This window comes from Elgaria multicarinata, chromosome 2 (genome assembly GCF_023053635.1).
Source record: "Elgaria multicarinata webbii isolate HBS135686 ecotype San Diego chromosome 2, rElgMul1.1.pri, whole genome shotgun sequence".
Lineage (NCBI taxonomy): Eukaryota > Metazoa > Chordata > Lepidosauria > Squamata > Anguidae > Elgaria > Elgaria multicarinata.
The window spans coordinates 131523976-131537210 of NC_086172.1; the positions used below are offsets into that span (position 1 = coordinate 131523976).

The following is a 13235-nucleotide window of genomic DNA, read 5'->3' on the forward strand; positions in this document are numbered from 1 at the left end:
TGGATTGGTCTACAACTCCCAGAATCCCCCAGCCAGCATAGGTTGGGGAAGGCTAATAAAATTGATACTGGGGGTCAGTTAAGCTGCTTATCTTCGGTTGCAAACTGACTAGAGGGGGGGGGGGGAAATACAAGACCAGCCTGTTCCTCCCTCAACAGTAACTTGGTGGTGGTGCAGAAAGCAGCAAGTTAAAACGTCCCACAGCAAGATTTGCATCATGGTCTCTTAATGCCTGCGGCCCCAGCTGCTGTTCAAGGCGCCGGAGCTGGCTTCGAGGCTGGGGAAGGTTTCCACTTCTCCCGCCCAGAGGGCCGCTTATCGTTACCCGGAGCCCCCCCCCCCCCCCGGCTGCGCTTACCTAGAGCTAGAGGCGCGTCTGCACAGAGGCACCGCGCGGGCGCTAGCTAAGAAGCACAGGCGGCGGCGGCGGCGGCGGCGGCGGCTCCACCTCGGCTGTCTCTGTCCCCCCGCTCTGGGGCGCGCCTCGCCTTGCTACCGCCACGGTGAAGGGCCGGGGCTTGAGAACCAGCCCGTGCTCGCAGTCCATGGTGAGCGCCTCGGCGGGGTTGGCCTCCAGGTCGCACTGGTGCAGCAGGGTGGCGGTGAAGAGGAAGAGCTGCAGCTTGGCCAGCTGGTCTCCGATGCAGCGCCTCTTGCCCAGCGAGAAGATCATGACCCGGCAGGCGAGGTCCCGGTCGAGGGTCTCCTGCCCGGCGTCCAGAAAGCGCGCGGGGTCGAAGACGTGCGGGTCTTTCCAGCGGAGCGGGTCGTGGTTGACGGACCACTGGTTGACGAAGACCACGGTGCCCTCGGGGATGCGGAAGCCGTCGAGCAGCACGTCGGCGGTGGTGGCGTGCGGGATGGTGACGGGCACGAAGCTGCTGTAGCGGAGCGTCTCGTAGAGGAAGGCTTCCAGGCGAGGCAGCGCGGCGCGGTCGTCGGCCGTGGGCAGCCGCTCGCGCCCCACCACCCGGTCCAGGTCGGCCTGCAGCTGCTGCCGGAGCAGCGGGTGCTTCAGCAGCAGCAGCAGCGCCCAGGTCAGGCCCGTGGAGGTGGTGTCCTGGCCGGCGCCGAAGAGGTCGGACAGCGTGCCCTCGACGTAGCCGCCCGCCAGGCCCTGCTGCGCCCCGGGCCCGTGCTCCATGCAGTCCAGCATGGCGTCGCTGATATGGCGCGGGGGCGCCCCGGGCCGGAAGGAGAGCCGGTGCTGCGCCACCTTGGCGCGCACGAAGTCGTGCAGCTCCCGGTTGAGGGCCTGGAAGTCGCGGAAGACGCTGCGCACGGGGTTGGGGAAGGCCTGCAGCCAGGGCAGCACGTCGACCAAGCTGCCCGCCGCCACCGTCTGCCCGAAGCGGTCGTTGCGGCCGAGCAGCGCGCGGAACTCGCCGTCGCCGTGGCTGTAGCGCTGCCCGAAGCAGAGGGCGCACATCACGTTGGCGTTGGCCACGGTGAAGAGCGGCGCCGGGTTGGCGTAGCCTCCGCCCGCGCTCAGCCGCACCAGCCCGTCGATGAGCTCCTGCGCCTCGGCCGCCACGTGCTGCTCGAGGAGCCGCTTGCTGGGCGTGTTGGCCGTCGAGAAGGCGCGCAGCGTGGCGTGCGCCACCCGCCGCTGGGCCCGCCAGCGCGGCGTGTAGCTGCCGAAGGCCATGCTCTTGCCCCCGGAGACCAGGTGGAACGAGGGGAAGTCGGGCCGGCCGGCGAAGGGCGACCCCTGCTGCACCAGCGCCTGCCGGATGGCCGCCTCGCCGTTCAGCACCACGACGGCGCGCATGCCCAGGCGCAGCTGGAAGACGTCGCCGTAGCGCCGCGCCAGCGCGCAGAAGGCGAGGTGCGGCAGGCGGCCCAGCTGCAGCGCGTTGCCCACGAGCGGCCAGCCGGCGGGGCCCGGGAGGCACTTGCCCTGCGCCCTGGGCGCCCTTCTCGCCCACAGGTACAGCAGGAGGCCGCAGGAAGCCAGCAGGGCCGCCTGGACGGCGCTCTTGAGGAGCGCGGCGGCGGCGGCGGCCGCCTCCCCGTCCTGGCTTCTGCCGAGTTCACCCATGGGTGGCCTGCGGCCCGGCTCCGCCGCTCTTGCGGCCTCGGCTCTCAGGGGGACCCTCACTCAGCCCCGCCCTGCTGGAATGCCGAGTCCGGGTGAGGGACCTTCGGACCAGAGTCTTTTTGTCGCGTGTGAACCCACCGCCCCGCCCCTCGCCAAGATGCCTGTGGCTCTGCTCTGAGGAGTTCGGAGGATGCCCTCCCGGCTTTATAAGCCGTCTGTGAAGGGGGCTGAACGCCCCTCCTCCTTCTCCCCCCACCGCTTGTGGTGGTCCCACAATTCCTCCCCCACCCCCCTGCACAGGCATTCCGTGCTTTCCTCCTAGAGGGAATTGAAACAGCAGATTGATCCCGCGCACCAGGAATGCGTGCAACTTTCCAAAGTCTTCCTCCTGCCAAAGACAGCCTGATCCCCACAGCAGGAGCCCGAGGACAGTGGGGAGAGAGGGGTGTGCGAGAGCTACTGGACTCTGCCAGGCACCTTTGGCTGCCTTGGAAATGCGGCTGCTTTCGTGACTGGAGGGAAACTGGCTGGCGACTGGGGCTGAGGTGGAGGAGGAGGAGGAGATGCACACGCCAGTATGACTCGTCCAAGATGTGGGGTTTGCATGGCCATTTGGCTCCTCTGCGTTGCCACCACACTTCATCATCGCTGAGACCTCCCGAAGTGGGATGGTGGGGAAGGGGGGAAGTGGTGGCACTGAACTGTGGTTACTTTATTATTTATTTATTTATATAGCACCCTCAATGTACTTGACCAGCAGCCTGACTTTCCCTGTCTCTGGAATGGGGAGGACCCATGAGCCATTTTTGCAATGTGACATCTTACAGCAAGCTTCACCTAACCTTGTGCCCTCCAGTTGTGTTGGACTGCAACACCAGCACAGATAGGCAGCTGCACAACCATCTGTCAGGGATGCTTTAGGGTGGATTCCTGCATTGAGCAGGGGGTTGGACTAGATGGCCTTGTAGGCCCCTTCCAACTCTGCTATTCTATGATTCTATGATAGAGGGTGCCAGGTTGGGGAAGGTTGCCTTATTTTATAAGTGCTGTTTAGTGGCATGCATGGTCCTTACCCAGAGGGATCGTAGTCTACAGTGTGCAGCTTAAAGCTGACAGAAGGAGCTGGGGCTTGATTTAAAATGAAGGAGAAGGAAGTGTTGGATTCTGTAGTGATCCAGGAAAGACTTTTTGGACGAGGGAGGATTTGATTTTTTTTTTTTTACATTAAGTGCTCAGATGAAGTAAACACAGCTATTTTTCTACTGAAAAATGGGTGATGTTATTTTTTTTTTTTTTTTGGTCTTCCTGTGAAAGGCAGTGGAGCATTGTAGTTTATTAGGGACTGCAATTTTATCTGAAATTTCTGCAACTCTGAAATCACAGCAGCTGTTAAAGTTCTCTCAGCATCTGTGACCTCCTGCAGTTCTCACCTGCTCTTTCTCTTGGCCCCATGAATAAGCTAGTTGTCTTCATTGTCTTGATAAGTTCCTGTTCAATGGTCATATCAGCCTATGTTCATTATCAGTAATTTCACTTTGACAAACAGTGCAGACCTTTCAATCTTCATCGGAGGCAACTTCAATTGCAGTTTATTCATGTCTTGCAGATACAGGTGACTTCATTCATTCATTCATCATATTTTTACCTCACTCCTCAGCCAAAAAAGGCTCTTGGAGTGGCTTACAACCAATTAGCAAAGAAGGAAAAGGAGTTCGGGAGGGAAGAGGGGAAAAGAGAGAGAGAGAGAAATTAAGTAGACCAGCTACAGGGCTGATGGGATTGTCCTGCTCCCGAAGGAGGAGAGTCCAACTGGAGCAAGCCTTGATGCTTCCTCTGCCTGCTCCTGTCTCCTTTGTGCTTTTTTCTTCCTCGCAGAAAGGTGCGATGACCAACTGCAAACAGGTATGGAAACATGCTGTAACACAGAGGAGTGCATTTCCCTATCCCTGAGTAAACATGATTTTTCTCATTTCCCTTGAAAACCTGTTTGTAGACACCATGGTCCTCGGGGTTATAGAATCCACCTTATAGCCATTTTCCATATCCACGTAAAGGCCACCATTTTTCCAGGATGACACCTGTGGCCCAAATGGGTTTGAAAATTTTTATTGTGTTTCCAGGAGGTCAAGCTGCATTTATGTACCACATTTCGGTTTGTTTTGAATTTCTTCCAGGTCCGTTCTCTTTTGGGTAAATGTACCTGGACTACTGGTTGAACATTTCTCTGGCATTTTATAAGTGCTGAACAACTGATCCCCCCAGAGGAGGATTCATGACATTATGACAGTTAGTTTCTAACCCTAGTATACAGAACTGTTTCCCCCAAGGGGAGAAGATTGTATGTATGGAGTTCCTTTAAACTTTCAGCAGTTTAAAGGACCCCTTCCCAAACTGGTGCACCCTGATGTGTTAGACTACAGCTCCATCATGTTGGCTGGGAATGTTGAGCGTGATCAAACACATCTAGAGAGTACCAAGCTGGGGAAGGGTAGGCTTAAAGCATGTGCATTTGGATGTACCCTGAGATTCTCCTAATGCTGCTGCTGTGCTATATACCAGATTCCATAGTTGTGTGATATAGTTGCAGGTTTGTGTTGATAATACATCTTTAGCATGTCTTTGTACTTCCTCAGTCCTGAACAAACAGCCCTGGCCCCACACCTGTTGGGTTGCAAGGTCAATCAAGTGCAAACCTCTGGCCAATATAATCCTTATCTTGCATTTCTCATTATAAGACATTATTCAACTTCTATAGAAAGGGGATTTATTTATTTATTTATTTCATTTATATCCCACCTTTTTTCCTCCAAGGAACCCAAGGCAGTGTACATAATCCTCCTCCTCTCCATTTTATCCTCACAACACCCCTGTGAGGTAGGTTGAGCTGAGAGTCTGTGACTGGCCCAAACTCACCCAGTGGGTTTCTATGGCCGAGTGGGGACTAGAACTCAGATCTCCCGACTCCCAGTCCAACACCTTAGCCACTATACCACACTGGCTAAGAGAAAGAGATTCAGGCCAGTGAGCCTGTGGCTGAGCTGACATTTGTTCCCATGATGCCTTGACACAAGTCCATCGTCCTAACACCTGAGCCACATTGATGCTTGCCAATCTTTCCAGAACATTTTGTTCTGTTCCTTGCAGGACAGATATATTCACTAAATTAACGATGAGTTGTGTGTACATTTGTGCCTGTCCAATACATAGAAACAGATGGGCATAAGAAAGGAATAAAATCAAAGTAATATGTAAGAGGGTAATATAGCTAAGCAATACAAGGGGTCATTCAACGTATAGTTATTAGGGGCTCTTAGTAGTGTGCCACTTAAACATCACCTTGATCAAGCTGTACAGTCTCAGAGGGTTGAAGAATGTGCTTAATGGAGTGGCTGTGAGTAATCATAGCTGTTGGCACACTCTGTTGAAGAGGGAGCATCTACAGGTCATGTGGAGGGGAGAAGCTGCCGCTCTGGAGAGGCCGATTGCAGCCAAAACTTTCTGCAAAGCTCTGTTCTAAAATAAGATTAAGCTTTATTGTTTCTGTCTGAGATGATGCGGCATCGCTTAATACTTTACAACTTCAAACCTTTTCCGGTGAATCCCCCAATATTCCACGGGAGGAAGGGAAGACTGGTGCGTAATACACTGACAGCCTCTTCTGTCAACATGTCACTGATAGCTGTGCTGCCCGATTGAGCCCATCTGTTGCTTCGGTGTTCTGCTAGGGACATTTCTAACTCAGAATAGTTATGGCCAAAAGGAGCGTTTGCATGGATTTCTGAGAATTCATTGTTTCTGTAGCTTTTTAAGCTAGCTTATAGCTAAAAGGGAAGATGGTAAAAAACAAAACACCACCTAGGAATGTAATGGGGTTTTTTTTAAAAAGGAAATTATTTTTCATGATAAAAATACTGTTTGAAGTATATGCTCCCCTCCCACCATGTGGCTTTTAAAAGAGGTTTCTGGCATTCTGTTTAGAAAAAGTTCTGAAGGGGTGGCTGCATTAGTCCTGCAGCAAAAACAACAGAGAGGAGAGCTGTCTATATGGTTTAAAAGCCCCCACGGTGGCGCTGTGTTGGTTATATGGCACAGCAGCCACCACGGGGCTTTCCTGCAAAGCTGCGCATTGGAAAAGTCAGGGACTTACTTCCTGCTGGAGTGAAGTCACTACAGTTCTCCTGCTTGCTCCGGCATCGCTCCAAGCGAAACAGGGCAAGGGGCAGGGAGTGGGCTTGGCAAGCCGAATGGCCGCTGGAAAGCCTGCACTGTCTCCTCCAGTGAGGATTACCTGCTGCCACTCCACAGCAGCAATTCCACGGGGTTTGGTGACAGAGCGGCGCTGTGAAGGCAGGGTCAGTGTTGTGGCATCTTAAAGACTAAACAGTAAATTGTGGCAGAACCTTTCATGGATTGAAGCCTTCTTCCACAGCTTGGGAGCCATATGTGGCTGCTGTTGCTTACACAAATTTCTTAAAAAATAATAATCCTCGCCTAAAAAAAATGGCACCAATAGCAGCTATGGAGCACTTAAACAGCTAAATTTAACTTGTTTAGCAGAGATCAGGAGCGCTTCCAGATGGAGGGTTCCCAATGCTACCAACCCAAAGACATTGTGCAGCTATTCCATGATGTGGAAAGAGAGAGAGAAAGACAGACAGAGACAGGATAAGTGGCGGGAAATATGGGAGGGTTATCAATGGAAGATATTGTTGTCTGGAGCCCACTTTAAACTTCCATGAATTTGGAATTTGGATGCCTGCAAGATAAAAAAAAACAAAACTCATTTGGAAGCAGCTTACATCTCACAAGGAGGGGAGTTAAACAAAAGCAACCCATGCGTTGGGAGTCTCTTTTTGTCTCTTGGGGTTCCATCTTGTGGGCTCTTTATTTATCTTGGGGAGGATAGAAAAAAATGGATGAGGTTTTCAGGTGACACCCACTTACGAGCTCTTAACCCCTCATGACTAACTGCGCCAAAGCATTAGTACATCTAATTGTACTTGCTCATCTTCACCTCTCAGTTCTCCCGCTCTCCCGTCCCCTCCCAGCCTTTATTGCTTTCCCAGTGTCAGTATTTTAGATGGCAAGCCTCTTCAGGCAGGGATCTGTCTTTTTGCTTGTGTTACTTTGTAAAGCAGTATGTCTGGTGGTACTAATTAAATTAGTGGTGGAGAACCTCTTTCAGTCCAAGGGTCAAATTCAGTTTCAGAGAAGCTCTTGTGGGGCTCATTCCAGTGATGGGCAGGGCCAGACACAAAAGGGGTAGGCCCCAAATGCAAAATAATTGTTGTTTTGTTGTTTATTCGTTCAGTCGCTTCCGACTCTTCGTGACTTCATGGACCAGCCCACGCCAGAGCTTTCTGTCGGCTGTCGCCACCCCCAGCTCCCCCAAGGTCAAGTCTGTCACCTCCAGAATATCATCCATCCATCTTGCCCTTGGTCGGCCCCTCTTCCTTTTGCCTTCCACTTTCCCTAGCATCAGCCTCTTCTCCAGGGTATCCTGTCTTCTCATTATGTGGCCAAAGTACTTCAGTTTTGCCTTTAACACCATTCCCTCAAGTGAGCAGTCTGGCTTTATTTCCTGGAGTATGGACTGGTTTGATCTTCTTGCAGTCCAAGGCACTCTCAGAATTTTCCTTCAACACCACATTTCAAAAGCATCTCTCTTCCTTCGCTCAGCTTTCCTTATGGTCCAGCTCTCGCAGCCATAGGTTACTACGGGGAATACCATTGCTTTAACTATGCGGACCTTTGTTGTCAGTGTGGTGTCTCTGCTCTTAACTATTTTATCCAGATTTGTCATTGCTCTCCTCCCAAGAAGTAAACGTCTTCTGATTTCCTGGCTGCAGTCAGCGTCTGCAGTAATCTTTGCGCCCAGAAATACAAAGTCTGTCACTGCCTCCACGTTTTCTCCCTCTATTTGCCAGTTATCAATCAAGCTGGTTGCCATAATCTTGGTTTTGTTTGAGGTTTAATTGCAACCCAGCTTTTGCACTTTCTTCTTTCACCTTTGTCATAAGGCTCCTCAGCTCCTCCTCGCTTTCAGCCATCAAAGTGGTGTCATCTGCATATCTGAGATTGTTAATGTTTCTTCCTGCGATTTTAACTCCAGCCTTGGATTCATCAAGCCCAGCACGTCCTATTGCAGCTTTAAGCTCTCATTGCCAGTGACTCAAAGCATCATCAGATGGGGTGGGTGGGGAACCGCGGTTCCCTTCCATCGCTTTGGACTCCTGCTGCTGTCCCATAGTGACAAACAGCCTCCTCTTTCTTCACACGGTGAAGAAAGAGGAAGCTGCAATGACTACATGGTCCGTTCAGTGGGTGTTTTTATCACAATACTTTCCCTGCACACAACAGGAAATGTTTGCAAGTTTTGCTTCCCCTTCCCCCCAAAATAAAAAATGGATTTACCGGGTCTTATTTTGTCACGGAGAAAAGACCAGAAGGATAAAACACTCGTCTGATGACACCCTAAGCCTTGGGAGAGACATTTCAACCTTTTAGAATGGGGGGGGGGGGAACAGCACAAAAGCTGGAAAACCAAAGAGCAATTGGTGTTTGGAGAAGGAGGGTGGGATGCAGGGAACCCCAGTGGGCTGGATTTGGCCCTTAGGCATGAGGTTCTCCAGTACTGGTATAAAATAAGAATATATAGGATGAGGGTTGGAAAGTTAAGCACAATGAACTGGGTGACTTTACGAAGCAGAGTGATTAGTACTGCATGTAAGATTACACAGCTTGGTCAAACAGTAAGCATCTTTTTCATTGGCCTGGTGCCCATCATCTGGAAATAGTAAAGGGAAGACACCTTGGGATACTGGCCAGGGGCTGGATTGGATAATGATTTCCTGTTATAACTCTATAATTTTATGATCATAGTATAAATGGCTTTCTTTAAAATAAAAAACTGTTGGTTTTTTAACCATATAAAAAGAATCAGATTAAAAAGCATCTGGTTATATTATTCCGAAGAACAGGATAAAGGGAGAAAATACTATGGAAGAATATTTAGGAAATGTATTTCTCGCCTTGATTTCATTTATGACCAGTGCACTCCTGTACATGTCTACTCAGAAGTAAGCTCCACTGGGATCAGCGTGAAATACTTCCAGGTAAGTGTGAGTAGGGTTGCAGCCGAATGCCTTTGAATGGAATTCTTTTCTTTCAGATGCTCCGACTCACATTCAGGAACATGGACATTCATTTGATTGGCTCGGTACTCGCCTTGAAGCAGGAAAAAGCAGGTATACAAAGAGGCAAGCAAGATTGCTTTCACTTGGGGCAGAGAGATATGAATTCATATATTCTTCTACTCCTTGTGTTACACAGACTGTGGAAAGGAGGCAGCATATAGATAAATGCCTTCTTCCAAACAAACTGATATGAACTTTCAGGATGACCACCCATCCCAGGAAGAGGGGCTAAGTGCAGTAAGCAAAGCAAGGCAGGCCTGCAGGTCATACTGCCCTCCCCAGCTGGACACATAGCCACAGAGACATGGGGTGTTTCTACAAGGAGGACTTTTAGCATAACCAAGCAAAAGGCATTGTGCAGCTCTTGCACCTTTTCCTCAACAGATTTTTGGGTGCTTCCAGATGAAGCCTTTACTGTGCAATTGCACTGCCTCATTCACCGAATTTTATGGGGGCTCCAGGCACCATCTTGAGGATTGCTTTTCTTCATGAGGATTTTAACCCGTGTCTTTACTGAGGCTTCTGCTTCGATTCTTTGAAGGATTAAGATTGTCTCCTTTACATGTTTGTTTGTTTTTTAGCTGGGTTCTTTCTCTGCCTTTCTATGTGTTTCATTACACAACCACAAGATGGTGCCGTGATATTCGCACAAATATATGAGAGCCTCATTCTGACATTTTTAAATCATACCACACTTTCCTCAATCTAAAAAAAATAAAAAAAATAGCCAGGGAAATGGTTGCAAAGAGCAGGAGAGGCCCTGGAGAATGACAAAATTGTGTAAAGGATCTGCAAACTAGCATGAGAAAGCAATCATGAGGGCACAATAAAAGCCTCGTGTAGAAAGGCTCATCAGCATTTTCCATTTGTAACCTCTCCATGTTTCCCCACTGCTGCTTCTGTCTTTTCTTAATAAAAGAAATCTGGTAAGGAGAGAACGATGGAGTAACTGTGGAACAACCTTTTGATTGATAGCACTGGGAAACCTCAGTTGCCCCTGGGGAGAGGTCCAATGAGATGGGGAATAGCTGGGCAGGTTGAATACTACCTTCCTTGCTATTGCCATCCATGCACTTCAGTTATGCCATGGCTACATAAGGAAGAGGAAAGGAAAGACCACCTGACCTGGGGGCGAAGAGTTCTGTTGTATTGGCACTTAAAACAAATTGATTGCATTGATATTAATACAATGTAGTGCGTAAAAAGCAAATTTTATTTTATTATCCAGATCAATTGCTGAGTTTTTTCTTAACACACCGAAATATTGTTAAGCTAGCAAGCCAGATATTCTCGTTTACGAGATGAATGCTCGCATGGTCCTACTTAGAGCCTCTTTAAGCATGACATTTTTACTACACAGAAGTGAAGGAAATGCACGTGTTTGGAAGCTATGCTGTAGCTTGCTCATCAGTTGTGCTTTAAAACTGAAACCATTTTATGACACACCCCACAGCAGCTTTGAACAGTAGTGCAAAACTGGACGCCCAGGGCAAATCTCTCAATAGAAAAGCCTTCCTGCTGTTGCTGTTGCTGCTTAAGAATGGTTCCAGGCTGGTCCTACTCAGTGGCATGGGCTGCCCAGAACAGAAGGGAACCCTGCACAGTATCGGCATTCCCTCGTGTGTGTGAACTACAGGGTTTCCAGGCATCCATTCAGATTAGTCTCCTGCACAAGTGCTGTTTAACTGAACTGAAGCTGTGCTTTGCCTGAGTTCGCTTTCATTCAATGGGGCTTGTGCAGGAGAGCTTCATGGTGCATTATAGAATCATAGAATAGTAGAGTTGGAAGGGGCCTATAAGGCCATCAAGTCCAAAGCGGGAAGCCCCCCCCCCCTAAAAATCTAGACTCTTATGGAAAACCTTTATACATCAATCTGACCATATTTACATTAATGTGAAACAATAGCAGTCGAATTAAAACGTATGTTTTGTTCCACGCATTCAATGTCAGTTCTTTTCTTTCTTTCTTTTTAAAAACTGTTGCATGCTTTTGCTCTGCAGTGCCTCTTGGTATTTGCTTTAATTAAACCCATTCAAGCTGCCAACATTAGAAAGCTCCCTGTCGCACGTATTTTGTAACTTCCAGGGGAAATAATTTAAGTGGTCCTGTTTACGTAACTACACTGTAGATTTTTTGATACCAAATAGAGCTGTATAGAATGAGCAGTTAGGTTTTATATCCTGTTGTTGTTGTGGTTCTTGTTCTTTGATGGTGTTTGCTCAGTTCACTCCTATGTCTCCTGTGAACCTAGAGTAAGAGTAGTCTGTCTAGACTATAGTTTTGCTGCGTAGTCCTATGCACGTAAGGCAGGGGCTGTAGCCCAGTGGAAGAACACATTCTTTGCTTGCGAAAGGTCCCATGTTCACTCCTTGACGTCTCTAGGTAGGGCTGGCAAAGTCTCCCATTTGAAACTCCGAAGAACCACTGCCACTCTGTATAGACAGTACTGAGCTACCAGGAGCAATGGGCTGACTTAACATAAAGTAGATTCCCCTGGGGCTTACTCACAAGTAGGACTGCAGCTTTCCACTGGTTGACTAGTCATTCCCTCTTCCCAGCCAATTGTAATTCTTGTAGGCTGGTGCGCAGTGGAGGCTGGTGGCTCTGATATCAGTGAGGTGGTGAATCTCTGGGTGTCAATCAGAACTCTAAAGGAGTTATCCAAGGTGCTGGATAGTTGCTTTAGAGCTCTGATTGAAATCCGGAACGGATTCATGGCCCACTGACATTGGAGCCACCAGCCTCCACTGCTGGCATGTGTGTTCTCAGTACCTCACAAAACCCGATTCCCTAGATTCTTTGCAGGGGGCTGGGGACATGATAGTAAAGTGGCGGGAAATGAATTACGTTTGTACTGTGGATCTCGCCACCCCCCCTCGTTCAGCTCACTGTTAGGTCTTCAGGCTGTTTGCTCCAAGTACTTCAGAACAAAGTGCACCTTGTATGTGGTGTTCACGTATAACGTGGTTATAATCCTCACCACGTTATGATTTTTCAAACTTCTGATAGCCGAGACTCACTCTTCCTCCCACTCTAAATTCACGTTGGATCCAGACTTTAATTTTATAACTAGAAAAGGTTTACTTTTGAAATGGGTAAGAGTCAGAATGACCCATTCCCAAAGGAGCCCATCCTGTGTATTTGACATGAACCTTCGATCTGGATTTGTCTTCTGAGTTGGAGGGACACTATCCCAGAGGAGTGACTCACGCAGAGATGCCATGGGGATCCTCAGCTGAGGGACAGCTCTGCTCTATCTTTGCATCGGATGTGCTTGCATGATCTAATCTTGCCTAATAGGGAGGATTGTCAAAGTTACCCACCCTCAGCAGAGGCTGAATGGAAGCAGCCACGTGCAGAGACCGAGCAGGCAGCCGTCTCTGTACTTGACCTCTCTGGGTTTGCAGCATCCATTCACTGTTCTCATGAATGCTCTGGTTTACAGTTTAGGAATCACAGATACAATGTGACAAACTAACTGTGATGCCTAGCGCACCCAGCTGCAAATGGATGCTATCTTTTCTATGGCCTATTTGCTTTCAGCAACTGAAGGGAGGTAGAGGAAGGTTTGTCAAATTGATGATTGAGGGAACTTATTAAAGAACTTAGGCTTGGCAACAGAGGAATACTTTCAGAATTGAGGTCTGGCACTCAGCCTGCAGGACTTTGGTGTCTTGAGCCTGACAGCTTGCATGCAAGCTATCTTTATCCCCTCTATCCTTCATTTTTGTTATCCAGCACTATCTCTGTCTCAGACAGTATACCACAAGTAATCGAGAAGGAATGTGTTCAAGCCTTGCATTGGATCAGAGCTTTTGGTTCAGCTCATCCTTTAGTTGGACGTTGTTGTGTCTGCTCTTAGAGCAGAAGTTTCCATTTAAGTTGCCAAGTAAGAGTAGCAAACTGGTGGTGGCATTAACTAGGTGCTCATCTTTGCCACTGAGGCCCCAGCTAGAGGTGTGGGGCCATTACGTGTTATCTCAGGCACATGCTTACT

At 49.2% G+C, this 13235-nt stretch overlaps 1 protein-coding gene across 1 annotated transcript; it reads right to left on the bottom strand.

Annotated features, from left to right (window-relative positions):
* Nucleotides 1-400: 400 nt before the first annotated feature.
* Nucleotides 401-1915, bottom strand: LOC134393434 (cytochrome P450 1B1-like). Its single transcript, XM_063118460.1, has one exon. It carries the CDS (start codon nucleotides 1769-1771, stop codon nucleotides 401-403), a length of 1371 nt encoding a protein of 456 aa, XP_062974530.1. The 5' UTR covers nucleotides 1772-1915.
* Between the last annotated feature and the right edge of the window lie 11320 nt (nucleotides 1916-13235).

What these genes read in the sequence shown, in the direction of transcription:
- LOC134393434 (XM_063118460.1), bottom strand. Translation starts at nt 1,771, where the DNA reads ATGCGCGCCGTCGTGGTGCTGAACGGCGAGGCGGCCATCCGGCAGGCG.